Below are 18,492 nucleotides of genomic sequence, written 5' to 3'. Positions count from 1 at the left end.
GAACATGTTGGGAAATTGAGACTATGGAAATATTGAGACAACAATGGGAATTTACAACCTACCAAGTTGAATAAATATTTATACAAGGCATTGCACTTCAATTTTTATTTTATTTGGTATATTACAATATCGACTAATATTGACAGATATCAACGTATAGAACTAAAAATACACAATAGTACTGTACTCAAATTATGATATATTCTGCAAACCACCTTAAAAAGAGGCTCCTCCTCAAGGAGAGTGACGTCAAACCGAAGCACCGCCCCTTTGAAAGCTTAACGGGATGTTGGATGCATCCAGTCTGGGTTAGCTAGCTAGCAATGTTCACCTTTTCATTTCACAAGAGTGGATGTTCAAGAGGTAAGAGAGTCGGAAACATGGCAACATATTTGCGGGAGCATCGGCATACAGCGCCGAAACTGTGTGTCTCACTTTTCGTCTTCCTCCTTTTTGTTGTTGTCCCCATCACGGCTCTGAGCGTCGGCGAGGCGAGGCTTGTCAGAAGCAACACCGCAGCGAAAGAGGTAGAAGACCATACAAAATACTACAATTATGTGCAAATGACCCGGCTACTGAAGTTCAAGGCCTTAAAATACTCTCACATCGCCAACCTGTCCAGTATAGGCCAGTCCGTGCAGGGCAGGGAGTTGTGGGTTATGCGAATAACAAAGGACCCCAACGCTGACGTACCGGGAAAACCCAAATGTAAATACGTGGGGAACATGCACGGGGACGAAACTATCTCGAGGCAAGTATTGGTTTACCTTGTGGACTACCTATTGACGAGGTATGGAGAAGACCCGCGTATCACGGAGTTGGTGACGAGCACGGATATTTACATTATGCCCAGTATGAACCCAGACGGGTTCGAAAGGTCGATAGAGGGTGACTGCAGTGGCGACGCAGGGGGTCGTTCCAACGCCAGGAACGTGGACCTCAACCGAAGTTTTCCTGACCAGTTTGACAAAATCAACGTCCAGCAAGAGGCTATTCCCGAGGTTACAGCTGTCATTAAATGGATTCTGGAGAAAAAGTAAGTATTTCTTTCTCTTTTCTATTTACATAGACCTACATACACCATGGTTTGTTTAGTTTACATTGTTTATAATCAAATTCAAATGGTGAGATGGGGCTCAACTTTATGGGCTACACCAGGGGTAGGCAACCCGTTTCCTGGAGTGGCCCAGGTACTACAGAATTTTGTTCTGACCAACTGAGATAATTGATCACTTCACAAATTGCCTAAATTCAACACATCACACACCTGATCCTCCAGGTCAGTTAAATATGAAGTGGCTGTGGCACTCCAGGACCCTGGGCTACACAGACATCCCTTACTGCAAATCAAATTATAACTGCTAAAACCAAGGACTTAACTGGCATCCATCATTGTTCCTATTGTTTTGAAGCACCTCCTCATGGACCCTAAATACCCCCTCCCTCCCCCTTTATTTATTTGATTTGTTATTTAACTAGGCAAGTCAGAAGGACCCCTGAAGGATCTATCCATTCACCTAGGGGCCCACTGTTGCCAGCTAACAGTTGTGAATGCCCTCGATCAACATCAGACTCCAATAGGCCAACATAAGTAACCTGCCATACAACTTTAGTTCGGCCACCTTTGTTTAAGGACCTGTCAAAACAAACTATACCTCCTCTTCCAGCTGTCACTGAACAAACAGCTGTTGAAAAACATCTAATGATGTCATGTTATTGCATATAGCTGATTTTATTAAAGCACATAGGGTTTGTCTATATATGGAAAAATACATGTTTTAAATTGGTCTGAAAAACTGACCACTTTCGGTCGACCAATATTTTTTTTAGTCGGCGACAGCCCTATTTGTTATAAACCCGTATTGCAGCTCAGCACTTTAGCTTTACAGTCAGGACTATGCTATCTTATGTGTTGGTAATGTTTTTGGCACTACTGCAGGATATGTTGCTGTTACCGTTATAGTCCCATCTGGTGTGTAGAACCTCCTGCGCGGACAGGAAGTAGAACACAATAGACCAACTCAAATTATTTTCACATGCGCCAATTACAACAGGTGTAGACTTTTTACTGTGAAATGCTTACTTACGAGCCCCCAACTATTATTAATAAAAAATAATAATAAGTTAAATAAAGAAATGTATTCATTATTAATAAAAAATAATATATATATGACTTTTTATTTAACTAGGCAAGACAGTTAAGAATAAATTCTTATTTTCAATGACTAGGAATAGTGGGTTAACTGCCTTGTTCAGGGGCAGAACGGCAGATTTTTTTCTGCCGTTTTTTCTTTCTGTTACTAGTCCAACACTAACCCCTAGGCTACCTGTCGCCCCATAAGTTAAATAAAGACAAAATAGTAACACAATAGTGAGGTTATATACAATGGGTACTGGTACTGAGTCAATGTGCAGGGGGTATGGGGTAGTTGAGGTAATATGTACATGTATGTAGGGAAAAGTGACTATGCATAGATAATAAACAGAGTGTAGCAGCAACGTGTGTGAAGGAATTCTAATGTGTGTGTGTGTGTGTTGGAGTGTCAGTGTGAATGTGTGGTTAGAGTCCAGTGAGGAGTGTACATCGAGCCTGTGCAAAAAAATATAATAAGGGGTCAATGCAATTAGTCTGTGTGGCCATTTGATTAACTGTTCAGCAGTCTTATGGCTTAGGGGTAGAAGCTGTTTAGGAGCCTTTTGGTCCCAGACTTAGCACTCCGGTACCGCTTGCCGTGCGGTAGCAGAGAGAACAGTCTATGACTGGGGTGGCTGGAGTCTTTGACAATTTTTAGGGCCTTCCTCTGACACCGCCTGGTATAGAGGTCCTAGATGGTAGGGAGCTCGGTCCCATTGATGTACTGGGCCGTATACACCACCCTCTGTAGCGCCTAGCGGTCGGATGCCGAGCAGTTTCCATACCAAGTGGTGACACAACCCGTCAGAATGCTCTTGATGGTGCAGCTGTAGAACTTTTTGAGGATTTGAGGACCCATGCCAAATCTTTTCAGCCTCCTGAGGGGGAATAGGCGTTGTCGTCCCCTCTTCACGACTGTCATGGTGTGTTTGGACCTTAGCGATGTGGACACCAAGGAACTTGAAGCTATCAACCTGCTCCACTATAGCCCCGTCGATGTGAATGTGGGCGTGCTTGTGTGTGTACTTCAGCTCAGCCTCGGATAGTTAAAGGTTCCCCCTGCTGCAGACAGTAGATACTAGGCTTACTATATATCTCCTGCCTCCTGATAACATTGTGTTGTTGTTATGTCCCTCCAGGTTTGTCCTGTCAGGGAACCTGCATGGTGGCACTGTGGTGGCCAGCTACCCGTTTGATGACTCGGCCTCCCATGCAATGCAGGGTTACTACAGCCGCTCTGTGGACGACAACCTGTTTAAACACCTGGCACTGACCTACGCCAAGAACCACCCAATCATGAGGACCGGGGAGCCCAAGTGCCCAGATACCCCTGATGAGACTTTCGAGGATGGCATCGTCAACGGGGCAAAGTGGTACGATGTACCCGGTAAGACTTTTTCCTCCTCAACTATCAGACCACTGATTTATGCTCTTTGGGGAGCAAAGGTCATGTTCTTTTTCCTTATTAGTTTGTTGAAAAATAGTTTATCTTTCACACACAAAGTAGCCTAGACCAGCTCCAGTATCTTCCTTTTGTGATTTCTAATGTCTTTTTTTTCTCCTTCATAATTTGTTTCATATACATTTCTTGACAAAATATTTTCACCTGCTTTAAATTTTTTTTTTTTTACCTCATTATCCCACCTCACCTCTCTCAGAACAATCACACATTATTGTTGAAACAGAGAGCGGAGTCCTGCGTTGCCATGACGATTAAGTCAATTGGGGTCTATTTTAAAATGTTCTCTTCTCAAAGACTGATGACATCATGTGGTATATTTACCTCTCAGGCATTCATAATCAGCTGGATATCAGGTTTTACTCAGCTCAGTGTTCATAGAGACACCTTGAAATGAATATTCAATGACATGTAGGCCTATAGTAAGGGAATAAAGGATATATGATAACATGTAAAGTGTGGGCTTTCACTGCCATGGTACAGGCTTACTTTTTGTCATTGGGACAAAGCCCAATGTGTGATGTCTAGGCTACGGGTTGTCATGAAAGGGGTTAATTAATTAGTGTGGTGGTTTCCTCTGTCTTTGCTACTGTACATTTTCCATGGCCCAATTTTCACTGAATATATTTCCCTCGACTCATTTTGGATCCATTTAAGAACCAAACTAGCAGCGCCACAGCTGTAATTGTCTGTCTAGTCTTGATTTAAAACCCCACTAATTAGGCTATTGAATCAGAGTACGACTTTGAACATACAGGTGTTCCATTGCGCTGACTTTACTATCTTGCAGAGCAGCTGTGGCAGAGGACAACAGACCCAGCTAGCTAGTATTGTATTATTCACCCCTGTAGGACAGACCTGCTCTCTGTTCTCTCTTCACAGAAAGCCTGACTGGTGTCAGGTTATCCTATCCGTCTTTTACGAGCTGTGTGTGTGTGTGTGTGTGTGTGGTGTGTGTGTGTGTGTGACACCACCTGTCCATGCAGCTTGCTGTCCCCCCACTACCCTCCTTCATGTTCAGGAATACCAGTGTCTGTGTTCACCAGGCAGTAACCGGACCCCCAGTCTCTGTTGTGCTGTGTGGCTGCTGTCAGGTCAGGGGTTTGGAAAGAGAGCCAGACGAGGGGCGATGAGATGATACTCTAATCTGAGTCTGAAGGTTTCAGGTGACCGTCAAGGCTTTTCCTGTAAAGACATGTGGTGTCATCACCCTGTGTGTATTTCTGTGTAGGGGTTGTATATTCTCAGCCATTCCTCAATAATCCCAGAATCTGCTCTAACAGACTGCCTCTGCTTCAGTTGTAAATTATGACTCGGCAGAAGACTAATTCAGGTTTCTTCATTACTCACCTGAATCTAAATTGACCGCCTCTGTGGTTAATGGAGACCTCAGGAGGTCTGTGCGTCAGATGAAATCTTTCTTCTAAAGGAACAGCAGAGGTGTCATTTAAAGGTGAATTTAGGAGGTGTAAAGTTTAGGTGTCTTAACAAGTAATGAAATATGCCTCAATTCTCTGATGGAATTTGAAAATAGACTTACACAATGCTCAATGAGGAAATGACAGGAGTAAAATGTACCCAATGATATTGTAGGATCTTATTAGAACATTACAAATCAAATCAAATTTATTTATATAGCCCTTCGTACATCAGCTGATATCTCAAAGTGCTGTACAGAAACCCAGCCTAAAACCCCAAACAGCAAACAATGCAGGTGTAAAAGCACGGTGGCTAGGAAAAACTCCCTAGAAAGGCCAAAACCTAGGAAGAAACCTAGAGAGGAACCAGGCTATGTGGGGTGGCCAGTCCTCTTCTGGCTGTGCCGGGTAGAGATTATAACAGAACATGACCAAGATGTTCAAATGTTCATAAATGACCAGCATGGTCGAATAATAATAAGGCAGAACAGTTGAAACTGGAGCAGCAGCACAGTCAGGTGGACTGGGGACAGCAAGGAGTCATCATGTCAGGTAGTCCTGGGGCACGGTCCTAGGGCTCAGGTCCTCCGAGAGAGAGAGAAAGAAAGAGAGAATTAGAGAGAGCATATGTGGGGTGGCCAGTCCTCTTCTGGCTGTGCCGGGTGGAGATTATAACAGAACGTGGCCAAGATGTTCAAATGTTCATAAATGACCAGCATGGTTGAATAATAGTAAGGCAGAACAGTTGAAACTGGAGCAGCAGCATGGCCAGGTGGACTGGGGACAGCAAGGAGTCATCATGTCAGGTAGTCCTGGGACATGGTCCTAGGGCCCAGGCCAGTTGAAACTGGAGCAGCAGCATGGCCAGGTGGACTGGGGACAGCAAGGAGTCATCATGTCAGGTAGTCCTGGGGCATGGTCCTAGGGCTCAGGTCCTCCGAGAGAGAGAAAGAAAGAGAGAAGGAGAGAATTAGAGAACGCACACTTAGATTCACACAGGACACCGAATAGGACAGGAGAAGTACTCCAGATATAACAAACTGACCCTAGCCCGCCGACACATAAACTACTGCAGCATAAATACTGGAGGCTGAGACAGGAGGGGTCAGGAGACACTGTGGCCCCATCCGAGGACACCCCCGGACAGGGCCAAACAGGAAGGATATGTGAGTTTAGAATCTAGATCATTGTCATTATGACCTCCCAAGAGGTGACTGTTGAGAGAGCGAATGATAGGGAGGGAGGGAAGTTTGAGTCGACTTGGATAATTGCAATAGTGACTGATATCCTTTTGACAAACTTTTTTTTGTAGACCTATTTTGTAGCTAGTTTATCTTTTCCCTCCATGCCAGAGGTGTCAAATTCATTCCATGAAGGGCCTAGTGCAGCGTTTCCCAAACTCGGGCCTTGGGACCCCTAGGGGTGCACCTTTTGTTTTTTGCCCTAACACTATTCAGCTCATTCAGATGATCAAAGCTTGATAATTAGTTGATTATTTGAGTAAGCTGTGTAGTACAAGGGCAAAAACCAAAACGTGCACCCCTTTGGGGCCCAATTTTTGGAAACCCTGGCCTAGTGTTTGCTGGCGAGGGGAGTTCCTATAATAATCAGTGACCTTAATTCATCAATCAAGTATAAGGGAGGAGCAAAACCTGCAGACACTTGGCCTTCCGTGGAATGAGTTTGACACATGCTCTATGCTATTGTCTACTGTATTTGACATACCCATAGTTTACACAGGGATATAGGCCACTCCTAGAGAAAAAGCCTTGAATCAACTGGATGTACACTGAGTGTACAAAACAGTAACAACACCTGCTCTTTCCATGACCTAGACTGACCAGGTGAAAGCTATGATCCCTTATTGATGTCACTTGTTAAGAATTTTAAGCCTTGAGACAATTGAGACATGGATTGTGTGTGTGCCATTCAGAGGGAGAATGGGCAAGACAATATTTAAGTGCCTTTGAACAGTGTATAGTAGTAAGTGCCAGGCGCACTGGTTTGTGCCAAGAACTGCAACGCTGCTGTGTTTTTCACACTCAACAGTTTCCTGTCTGTACCAATAATGGTCCATCACCCAAAGGACATCCAGCCAACATCACACAACAGTGGCAAACATGGGCCAGCATCCCTGTGGAATTCTTTCGACACCTTGTAGAATCCATGCCCCGACAAATTGATGAACTGATAATTCATGCAGTTTATAAACTAACTAGCCTTTTTATAGCCTAAATCATTTGCACTAGCCTAGTCCTTTTACTCACTAGCAATACCCAGTGCTCTGTTTCTGACTGTTCATACTTGGATGACAACAGTCAGTTCTGTTGTTCTTGGTACCCTGTGGTATCTTTTATGTCCCGGTTTAGTGTTTGTTATTTAACATGAGGCTGAAATGAGAACCACTGGACCTACTATTAGGGATGTAAGGATTCACCTGTACGCATCGGTCACACATTAAAATAGTTCAGATAGGAGTGGAACGGTCCACGGGACCCCAAACCGATCCAAATGTAGATACTCGGTCAGAATTTTTTTACAAATGATTGGTTCACAAACATTTTTTGTGCATATTACTTTCTTTCTACCTTCTAAAAATACTTAATCTTTTATGACAACTGTGTTGATCTACAAGTCATGTTGCATTCCGAACAACCCCAATGCGCGATATTAGGCTTTATTATTGATTTGATAAGTTATCAAATGCGCTGTTACCGGAATAGAAGTAAGCCACCAGAGACACAACTCATATGGCTATAGCCTACCTGCTGAACATGGCTTACATTAGATTTGATTTTGTTCAGGTTCACCATCAGCTATAGTTCTGGTAGTTTTGCTTTATACGATCAGTGTATATGGTCATTTTTAGATATCCAGGGTAAAGATGATCATTTCAAAATGATGATGACCATCACTTTTGCGAGCGACGCAGCACTGCATGTTCAAAAAAGGGAGGAGCTTATTACTCCATAACTTCCAAACGGTCAAAACCATTTCAGTTTGAGACTGGGTGAAATCCAAAGTTGTGCTATATATTCATTGGTTATGTCATGGCTAATTGTGTAAAGATAAATATTGATACATCACAAGCTCAAAAAAATGTAATCTGGAAAAATGAGAAATGGGTGATCAAAACTGGGGTTAAAAAACAAACATACATTGCCTCCCTCTAATCTAATAGCGGGGTGGTAGATGCCCACTAGGATCCCTTATGGCTCAGGTGACTACAAACACCATAGACACATCAGACCAGGGGTGCAACTTTCACTGGGGACGGGGAGGACACCCCCCACATTCTGAAATTGCATTTTTGTCCCCCACCCCCAGTTTTATCATTGGAATGTGATACAAAACGAGGCAACGGTGTGCTTTAGGACCACGCGGACACCTCCGAGTGTCGGGTAGGCTGTTTGGAGTGTTTATCCGACTGGATAAAAAACAAAAGTTATGTCCTCCCTACTTCTAAAACCAAAGTTGCGCCCCTGCATCAGACAGACCAGACAGCAGCGCAGACAGATCCAGCTCAGAGAGGCCCAGCTTCATGAGTTCTATCAGCAGCAGTTTTAAATTTAGTATGGAAAATTAATCTTTATTCACTAAATGTTAGTGCACAGAATCACATTGATTTGTTTGTTGAATCGCATCGAATCATTTTCAAACTAAAACGTATCGTATGGGAGCCATGATGCATATGAATCATCTTGAAATGGAAAGATGCACATCCCTACCTACTATAGGCCAGTTATATTTGTTGAGCAGGGCAATCTGTCACTGTGGTTTGGGTGGAAAGCCTATACAAACAGTATTGCAGGGTTGGTAGGCCTAGAGCTACAAACAGGCATCACTGCAAACAGAGAACAACAGACTTGGTGATTGTAGTGATGACAAGGCTAGTTCTGGGGAATTTCTCTGTTTAAAAGTCTATTGCCATGAGACTCCCACTTGTCTTGTCGAAGGTATGTCCTCTTATGATTATCAGTCAGTCAGTGATCTACTTGTCTTAGGCTGTCAGGTTAATGTAGGGCAATTCCACGGTAACGGAATTATGCTGAGACTAAGATTTTTCAGTTAAAATGTATGCCAAACAAAAAAACATTAGTTTCAAAGTTCAACAAACCATACAACTCTATGCATAAGGACTAATTAATAAAAAATAAAAAAATTAATAATAATTTGTACACAGAATATTTTACTAAAATGTATTTACTGGAAGATTGCATATTTGGGTATTCTACACATTGGCTATTATTTGAATGAGCTCTGCCAAAACAGGCAGACCGGTATTCAGTTACTGTTCGAATGAACAAAACGAGTGACCTAAGCAACATTGAGCATGGTATGCTCATTGCTGCCAGGCGGCCCTGTTCCAGTATCTCAGAAACGTCCAGCCTCCTGGGCTTTTCACGCACAAAGCAGTGTCTAGGGTTTACCAAGGATGGTGCGACAAACAAATAACATCCAGTCAGTGGCAGTCCTGTGGGCAACAAACAGCTCGTTGATGAGAGGTCGAAGGAAAATTGCAAGAATCGTGCCAGCTCACAGGTGGGCCACAAACAAGCAATTAACGACTCCGTACAACAGTGGTGTGCATAATGGCATCTCGGAACGCACAACTTGTCGGTCCTTGTCACAGATGGGCTATTGCAGCAGGTGACCACGTCTGGTTCCACTCCTATCAGCTAAAAACAATAAGAAGCAGTCCCAGTGGGCATGTGATCTCCCACACTGGACATTTGAGGCGTGGAAAAACATTGCATGGTCTGACGAATCCCGGTTCCTGTTGCGTCACGCTGATGGCAGAGTCAGGATTTGGCGTAAGCAGCATGAGCCCATGGCCTCATCCTGCCTGTTGTCAACTGTACAGGCTGGTGGTGTAATGGCGTAGGGAATGTTTTTTCCTGACACGCTAGGTCCCTTGATACCAATTGGGCAATGTTTCCATGCCCTGAAGAATTCAGGCAGTTCCTGAGGCAAAAGGGGTCCGATCTGGTACTAGCGATTTATCTACAGATAAAGTATGAACATATTAAATCAAGAGGTTGAATACCTACCGTAATTGCTGGACTATTAAGCGCACCTGAATATAAACCACACCCACTGAATTATTAAAAAATATGTATTTTGTACATAAATAAGCCGCACATGTCTATAAGCCGCAGGTGCCTACCGGTACATTGAAACAAATGAACTTTACACAGCCTTTAAACGAAACACGGCTTGTAACAAAAATAAATAGGCTTTAACGAAACACGGCTTGTAACAAAAATTAAAAGACAAGTTTAATGTTAAAGATGATCTTACTTAAAAAAATGTCCTGATCTTATAGGGCTAGGCCATATCCAAAACAACTAAATGGTCCTGATCATATAGGGCTAGGCCATATCCAAAACAACTAAATGGTCCTGATCTTATAGGGCTAGGCCATATCCAAAACAACTAAATGGTCCTGATCTTATAGGGCTAGGCCATATCCAAAACAACTAAATGGTCCTGATCATATAGGGCTAGGCCATATCCAAAACCACTAAATGGTCCTGATCATATAGGGCTAGGCCATATCCAAAACAACTAAATGGTCCTGATCATATAGGGCTAGGCCATATCCAAAACAACTAAATGGTCCTGATCTTATAGGGCTAGGCCATATCCAAAACAACTAAATGGTCCTGATCATATAGGGCTAGGCCATATCCAAAACAACTAAATGGTCCTGATCTTATAGGGCTAGGCCATATCCAAAACAACTAAATGGTCCTGATCATATAGGGCTAGGCCATATCCAAAACAACTAAATGGTCCTGATCTTATAGGGCTAGGCCATATCCAAAACAACTAAATGGTCCTGATCATATAGGGCTAGGCCATATCCAAAACAACTAAATGGTCCTGATCATATAGGGCTAGGCCATATCCAAAACCACTAAATGGTCCTGATCATATAGGGCTAGGCCATATCCAAAACAACTAAATGGTCCTGATCATATAGGGCTAGGCCATATCCAAAACAACTAAATGGTCCTGATCATATAGGGCTAGGCCATATCCAAAACAACTAAATGGTCCTGATCATATAGGGCTAGGCCATATCCAAAACAACTAAATGGTCCTGATCATATAGGGCTAGGCCATATCCAAAACCACTAAATGGTCCTGATCATATAGGGCTAGGCCATATCCAAAACAACTAAATGGTCCTGATCTTATAGGGCTAGGCCATATCCAAAACAACTAAATGGTCCTGATCATATAGGGCTAGGCCATATCCAAAACAACTAAATGGTCCTGATCTTATAGGGCTAGGCCATATCCAAAACAACTAAATGGTCCTGATCATATAGGGCTAGGCCATATCCAAAACAACTAAATGGTCCTGATCTTATAGGGCTAGGCCATATCCAAAACAACTAAATGGTCCTGATCATATAGGGCTAGGCCATATCCAAAACCACTAAATGGTCCTGATCATATAGGGCTAGGCCATATCCAAAACAACTAAATGGTCCTGATCATATAGGGCTAGGCCATATCCAAAACAACTAAATGGTCCTGATCATATAGGGCTAGGCCATATCCAAAACAACTAAATGGTCCTGATCATATAGGGCTAGGCCATATCCAAAACAACTAAATGGTCCTGATCATATAGGGCTAGGCCATATCCAAAACAACTAAATGGTCCTGATCATATAGGGCTAGGCCATATCCAAAACCACTAAATGGTCCTGATCATATAGGGCTAGGCCATATCCAAAACAACTAAATGGTCCTGATCATATAGGGCTAGGCCATATCCAAAACAACTAAATGGTCCTGATCATATAGGGCTAGGCCATATCCAAAACCACTAAATGGTCCTGATCATATAGGGCTAGGCCATATCCAAAACAACTAAATGGTCCTGATCATATAGGGCTAGGCCATATCCAAAACAACTAAATGGTCCTGATCTTATAGGGCTAGGCCATATCCAAAACAACTAAATGGTCCTGATCATATAGGGCTAGGCCATATCCAAAACAACTAAATGGTCCTGATCTTATAGGGCTAGGCCATATCCAAAACAACTAAATGGTCCTGATCTTATAGGGCTAGGCCATATCCAAAACAACTAAATGGTCCTGATCTTATAGGGCTAGGCCATATCCAAAACAACTAAATGGTCCTGATCTTATAGGGCTAGGCCATATCCAAAACAACTAAATGGTCCTGATCTTATAGGGCTAGGCCATATCCAAAACAACTAAATGGTCCTGATCTTATAGGGCTAGGCCATATCCAAAACAACTAAATGGTCCTGATCATATAGGGCTAGGCCATATCCAAAACAACTAAATGGTCCTGATCATATAGGGCTAGGCCATATCCAAAACAACTAAATGGTCCTGATCATATAGGGCTAGGCCATATCCAAAACAACTAAATGGTCCTGATCATATAGGGCTAGGCCATATCCAAAACAACTAAATGGTCCTGATCATATAGGGCTAGGCCATATCCAAAACAACTAAATGGTCCTGATCATATAGGGCTAGGCCATATCCAAAACAACTAACACACTGAATTCATACATTTTTATTTTTATTGTGAAGTCATGTATTTCTACTCCAACTAATTTGACTAATCTGGGAGGTGAAGTCGTTAAAGTATTAAATAATTTGGTCTATTTCGGATGGAATCAAGGCATTAGAATGTACCAGAGGACACCAAAATAGAACTCGTTCTGCAAAGTAGCCAGCCAAAACTCCCTGGCTGGCTACTTGTTCTATTTGGCTGGCTACTCCATGTAGTTAGGGAAAAACACTGGATGAGGGTGTGTCACTCACTGTGTATAGCCTATCCCAGGGGAGAATGACTGCCCCCTCTCATTGAAGCCACAGAAGTTCCAGGATGACCAGGGTACTGCAGGTATTGTTAGCAGAAAACAGGATCCCCCATTATAGTGAATGGAAAAATGGCAATCTTCGTGGTTATTTTTGTGTAAATCAAAAAAAAATTAGAAGACAATCATGGCATCAATAATAGCTTCTAATACACCAGATGTATGTACTTGAACCGATTTATTTTAAATAGCACACAGTAGAAATAATAAGGATCATTTAGTTACTAATGGAAGCATACAGTACACGGGTCGGCCTACAACTCAAGTTATTCAATGAGAGGGGTCAGCCTGCAACTTCATTTCCTGGAGTAGCTCAGACGGCGCATGTTATGTCAACATGTGACGTCATCTTAACCAACTTCATTTGGCTTGAATGCGCTATTAAGTCTGCACATAGGAATGAATGGTGTCACATGACGAATAGCTTTGTCCAGTCATACTGTGTGTATATACAGTCATTGGTGTATCCTGCCTGGAGGGAGGATGTGGAGGGTGGGACTGATAGGCTAGAGGTCCTGTCATGACCTCTATCTCTGGAGGATGTTTGCTCTCTGATATTGTCTAATATGACATGTCATATTATACACACATCACAGGTGCTGCCGGGCAAATCATTAAACACCAAAAAGTCACTGAGATTACTCTTATTTGGAGCATTGTTACAATGCACACTGTACAGTCTTTTTCATGCTAAGGTTATTAGCCAGTGTCCATAGAGGCACTGTCAGAGACAGCCTAGGCCTGTTGCACCCTGCTGGTGTCACCATATGGGACTAAGCCCCTGAGAACCATCCTGAACTAACATCCTTAAAGTACTCTGTAAAACAGGCTCACGTAGGGCACTGCCCTGTTGATCTGTTTCACCACAGCTGTCAGCTGAGCACAACTAGACTGGGGCTTACACACACACTGCCATTTAACAGTCATGCTACATGTTTAGTAATGTTTCCAATACCATGACTCAAGCAAAATACTATGAAAACTCTATGAAACATAACAGAAATATAGTGGGGCAAAAAAGTATTTAGTCAGCCACCAATTGTGCATGTTCTCCCACTTAAAAATATGAGAGGCCTGTAATTTTCATCATAGGTACACTTCAACTATGACAGACAAAATGAGAAAAAAAAATCCAGAAAATCACATTGTAGGATTTTTTAATGAATTTATTTGCAAATTATGGTGGAAAATAAGTATTTTTTTCTTCAATAACAAAAGTTTATCTCAATACTTTGTTATATACCCTTTGTTGGCAATGACAGAGGTCAAACATTTTCTGTAAGTCTTCACAAGGTTTTCACACACTGTTGCTGGTATTTTGGCCCATTCCTCCATGTAGATCTCCTCTAGAGCAGTGATGTTTTGGGGCTGTTGCTGGGCAACATGGACTTTCAACTCCCTCCAAAGATTTTCTATGGGTTTGAGATCTGGAGACTGGCTAGGCCACTCCAGGACCTTGAAATGCTTCTTACGAAGCCACTCCTTCATTGCCCGGGTGGTGTGTTTGGGATCATTGTCATGCTGAAAGACCCAGCCACCTTTTATCTTCAATGCCCTTGCTAATGGAAGGAGGTTTTCACTCAAAATCTCACGATACATGGCCCCATTCATTCTTTCCTTTACACGGATCAGTCGTCCTGGCCCCTTTGCAAAAAAACAGCCCCAAAGCATGATGTTTCCACCCCCATGCTTCACAGTAGGTATGGTGTTCTTTGGATGCAACTCAGCATTCTTTGTCCTCCAAACAGGACGAGTTGAGTTTTTACCAAAAAGTTATATTTTGGTTTCATCTGACCATATGACATTCTCCCAATCTTCTTCTGGATCATCCAAATGCTCTCTAGCAAACTTCAGACGGGCCTGGACATGTACTGGCTTAAGCAGGGGACACGTCTGGCACTGCAGGATTTGAGTACTGGCGGCGTAGTGTGTTACTGATGGTAGGCTTTGTTACTTTGGTCCCAGCTCTCTGCAGGTCATTCACTAGGTCCCCCCGTGTGGTTCTGGGATTTTTGCTCACCGTTCTTGTGACCATTTTGACCCCACGGGGTGAGATATTGCGTGGAGCCCCAAATCGAGGGTGATTATCGGTGGTCTTGTATGTCTTCCATTTCCTAATAATTGCTCCCACAGTTGATTTCTTCAAACCAAGCTGCTTACCTATTGCAGATTCAGTCTTCCCAGCCTGGTGCAGGTCTACAATTTTGTTTCTGGTGTCCTTTGACAGCTCTTTGGTCTTGGCCATAGTGGAGTTTGGAGTGTGATTGTTTGAGGTTGTGGACAGGTGTCTTTTATACTGATAACAAGTTCAAACAGGTGCCATTAATACAGGTAACGAGTGGAGGACAGAGGAGCCTCTTAAAGAAGAAGTTACAGGTCTGTAAGAGCCAGAAATCTTGCTTGTTTGTAGGTGACCATGTACTTATTTTCCACCATCATTTGCAAATAAATTCATTAAAAATCCTACAGTGGGATTCTTTTTCTTCATTTTGTCTGTCATAGTTTAAGTGTACCTATGATGAAAATTACAGGCCTCATCTTTTTAATTGGAAGAACTTGCACAATTGGTGGCTGACTAAATACTTCTTTGCCCCACTGTATATGTTATGCTGCTGCCATAAAGCCTGGCATCAAATAGATTTAAAATAACCCACCAACTGTCTTGTGGTTTTATATCTAAACTCTTTACCAGTCAACCAAAACTACAGAACCCAGAATCAATCTGCAGGCCAGGCAGTCACAGTGATGCAGCCATTTGAGACAATGTACAACAGCTGCATGTACCACTCTGGCTTGTATTCTGGCTTGTCCTAAGCTTACTCAGTACTGTGTTAGTAAGGGCTTACTCTGTGCTTTCTGATACCTTTCGTCTCTGTGTGAACTGGCCTAGCACGTACACATTCAACAGCCTTACTGCAGATTGCTTTTCTACTGGTGCCTGTTAAGTTAGTCACTCACTGATGATGGATGGATACCCGCTTCCTTTCGCTTCTGTTTCTCCCCCTCCTCTTCATGTCTGTGTCAAATACCTTCTGAAGATTCCTGTACTAGAGCCACGTCCTGTAGTTGGCTAAATCACTACCAGCCACTCTAGCCGTCTCTGTTGTGTGTGTGTCGTTTTGATTATGAAAATTCTGGATCTGCTGTGTTGTCTTTCCCACACATGCTGTCAATCATATGCACACAACAGCATTTCTAACCTGAGGCTGGTAGGCTCTTTTCAGATGAAAGAGCTGGCCTTGTTTGTCTCGTGGGTGTTTGCATGCGTGCGCGTGGTTATGCGCACTAGCATGAATTTGCAAGCTGGATTGTGTCTGTATAGAGGCGGCAAAGTGACTTGGCCTTGTTTTGTTTGTGCGTGAGGAAGGGGGAAGGAAAGGGAAGAGTTTCCTACTTTTATGGGGTTCCGTTAGCCAATAATAGTCAGCTTTTGGACATTTTATTTTATTTTTATAAAATGATATATACAGTGCATTCGGAAAGTATTCAGACTCTGAATAAATGTTCCTCATCAATCCACACACAATAACCCATAATGACAAAGTGAAAACAGGATTCCAGGAATTTTAGCAAATCTATTAAAAATAAGACAGAAATACCTTGGTGCCTTCAGAAAGTATTCAGATGTTACCTCATACCCCATAATGACCAAGCGAAAACAGGGGTTTTGAAATGTCTGAAAATGTATAAAAAAAATCTTATTTACTTATTTACATAATTATTCAGACCCTTTGCTATGAGAGTCGAAGTTGAGCTCGGGTGCGTCCTGTTTCCATTGATCATCCTTGAGATGTTTATACAACTTCATCGTAGTCCCCTTGGTAAATTAAATTGATTGGCCATGATTTGAAAAGGCACACATTTGTCTATATAAGGTCCCACAGTTGACAGTGCATGTCGGAATAAAAACCAAGCCATGAGGTTGAAGGAATTGTCTCTGAGACAGGATTGTGTCGAGGCACAGATCTGGGGAATGGTACCAAAAAATGTCTGCATTATTCAAGGTCCCCAAGAACACAGTGGCCTCCATCATTCTTAAATGGAGGAAGTTTGGAACCAAGACTCTTCCTAGAGCTGGTCGCCCGGCCAAACTGAGCAATCGTCAGGATCGAGGGGAAAGATGAACGGAGCAAAATACAAGAGCGATCCTTGATGAAAACCTGCTCCAGAGCGCTCAGGACCTCAGACTAATGCCAAGGTTCACCTTCCAGCAGGATAATGACCCTAAGCACACAGTCAAAACAACACAGGAGTGGCTTCGGGACTAGTCTCTGATTCTCTTTGAGTGGCCCAACTAGAGCAGGACTTGAACCCAATCGAACATCTCTGGAGAGACCTGAAAATAGCTGTGCAACAATGCTCACCATCGTACCTAACAGAGCTTGAGAGAATCTGCAGAGAAGAATGGGAGAAACTCCCCAAATGCAGGTGTGCCAAACTTGTAGCATCATACCCAAGAAGAATCAAGGCTGTAATCGCTGCCAAAGGTGCTTCAACAAAGTATTGAGTAAAGGGTCTGAATACTTATGTAAATGTTTTTGATTTTTAATACATTAGCAAATGTTTTTGCTTTGTCATATGGGGTATTGTGTGTCGATTGAGGCATTTTTTTATTTTTTTTTAATCCATTTTAGAATAAGGCTGTAAAATGTGGGAAAGGAGCCTGAATGCTTTCCTTATGCATGGTATGTAAACAATTATTTTAAAATCGAAAAGCCAATTTCAAATAAAATTGGTGCCGGTCAATTGTCTGGGAGAAGACAAAATCACATTGCGAAATAATGCTTTTTAGCTTATTCATTGATTGAAATATCAGTCAATGGAAATACATTTGATGTTCATGCTTATCGGTTTATAGGTTACTTGGCATAATTTAGTGGAAATAAATTGGCACTGTGTGTACAGTATATTCGCTATGTACAGTGCATTCGGAAAGTATTCAGACTCCTTGACTTTTTCCACATTTTGTTTTGATACAGCTTTATTCTAAAATGTATTCAATTGTTTTTTAAATACATTTTAGAATAAGGCTGTAACGTAACAAAATGTGGAAAAAGTCCAGGGGTCTGAATACTTTCCAAATGCGCTGTATCTTATTTAGCACACGTGCAAAGCATAGAGAGATACAAAGCCTTTGAGTAGAAACCTGTCAGACATCGCGAGAGCTGCTTATACAGCATCTCAAACAGCAAAGGCATAGGAAACGGGAGGCAGGCTTCATCAGCGCGTCACACACCTATGCATTTTAATTGATTAAAACCTGAAAGTTTACCACATATGAGGTATGTTTGACCTTGCTTCAAAGTGAGCTATCCACAATCTGACCATGTCCGTGGAGGCAATTATTCTACATCAACGTTCTTTCTTTGTCCAGTAGCCAAAGGCGCACAATCGTAGACATATTATTAACACATGCTAACGTTAGTTGTTGCATATTAGATCTCCCCTCTTTCTAAATTTCGAACGGATATTTTCATTTCTGTCACATGAAAGCGCTCACATGTGCGGTGCACTTTTGACAACAGGTTTCCCGCTAATTGCATTATAGTTCGAACATGTTCCCTACTGCCTTGTGCGCATTGCTGTGCTTATAATGTGAAGA

General features: G+C 42.4%; 1 protein-coding gene across 1 annotated transcript in view; it reads left to right on the top strand.

The window, feature by feature from the left end:
- The first annotated feature begins 250 nt into the window (after positions 1-250).
- LOC115116537 (carboxypeptidase D-like) overlaps positions 251-18,492 on the top strand; it is a 36,675-nt gene continuing 18,433 nt past the window's right edge. The window contains exons 1-2 of the mRNA XM_029645030.2: positions 251-1,036; positions 3,274-3,521. Of these exons, the coding sequence (XP_029500890.2) occupies positions 324-1,036; positions 3,274-3,521 (961 nt within the window). The 5' untranslated portion in view covers positions 251-323. The remainder of the gene's footprint in view (positions 1,037-3,273; positions 3,522-18,492) is intronic.

Source organism: Oncorhynchus nerka, linkage group LG11 (assembly GCF_034236695.1).
Source record: "Oncorhynchus nerka isolate Pitt River linkage group LG11, Oner_Uvic_2.0, whole genome shotgun sequence".
Taxonomy (NCBI): domain Eukaryota; kingdom Metazoa; phylum Chordata; class Actinopteri; order Salmoniformes; family Salmonidae; genus Oncorhynchus; species Oncorhynchus nerka.
Note: the sequence above shows the minus strand (reverse complement) of the source record. Positions and strands in the feature narration are given on the sequence as shown.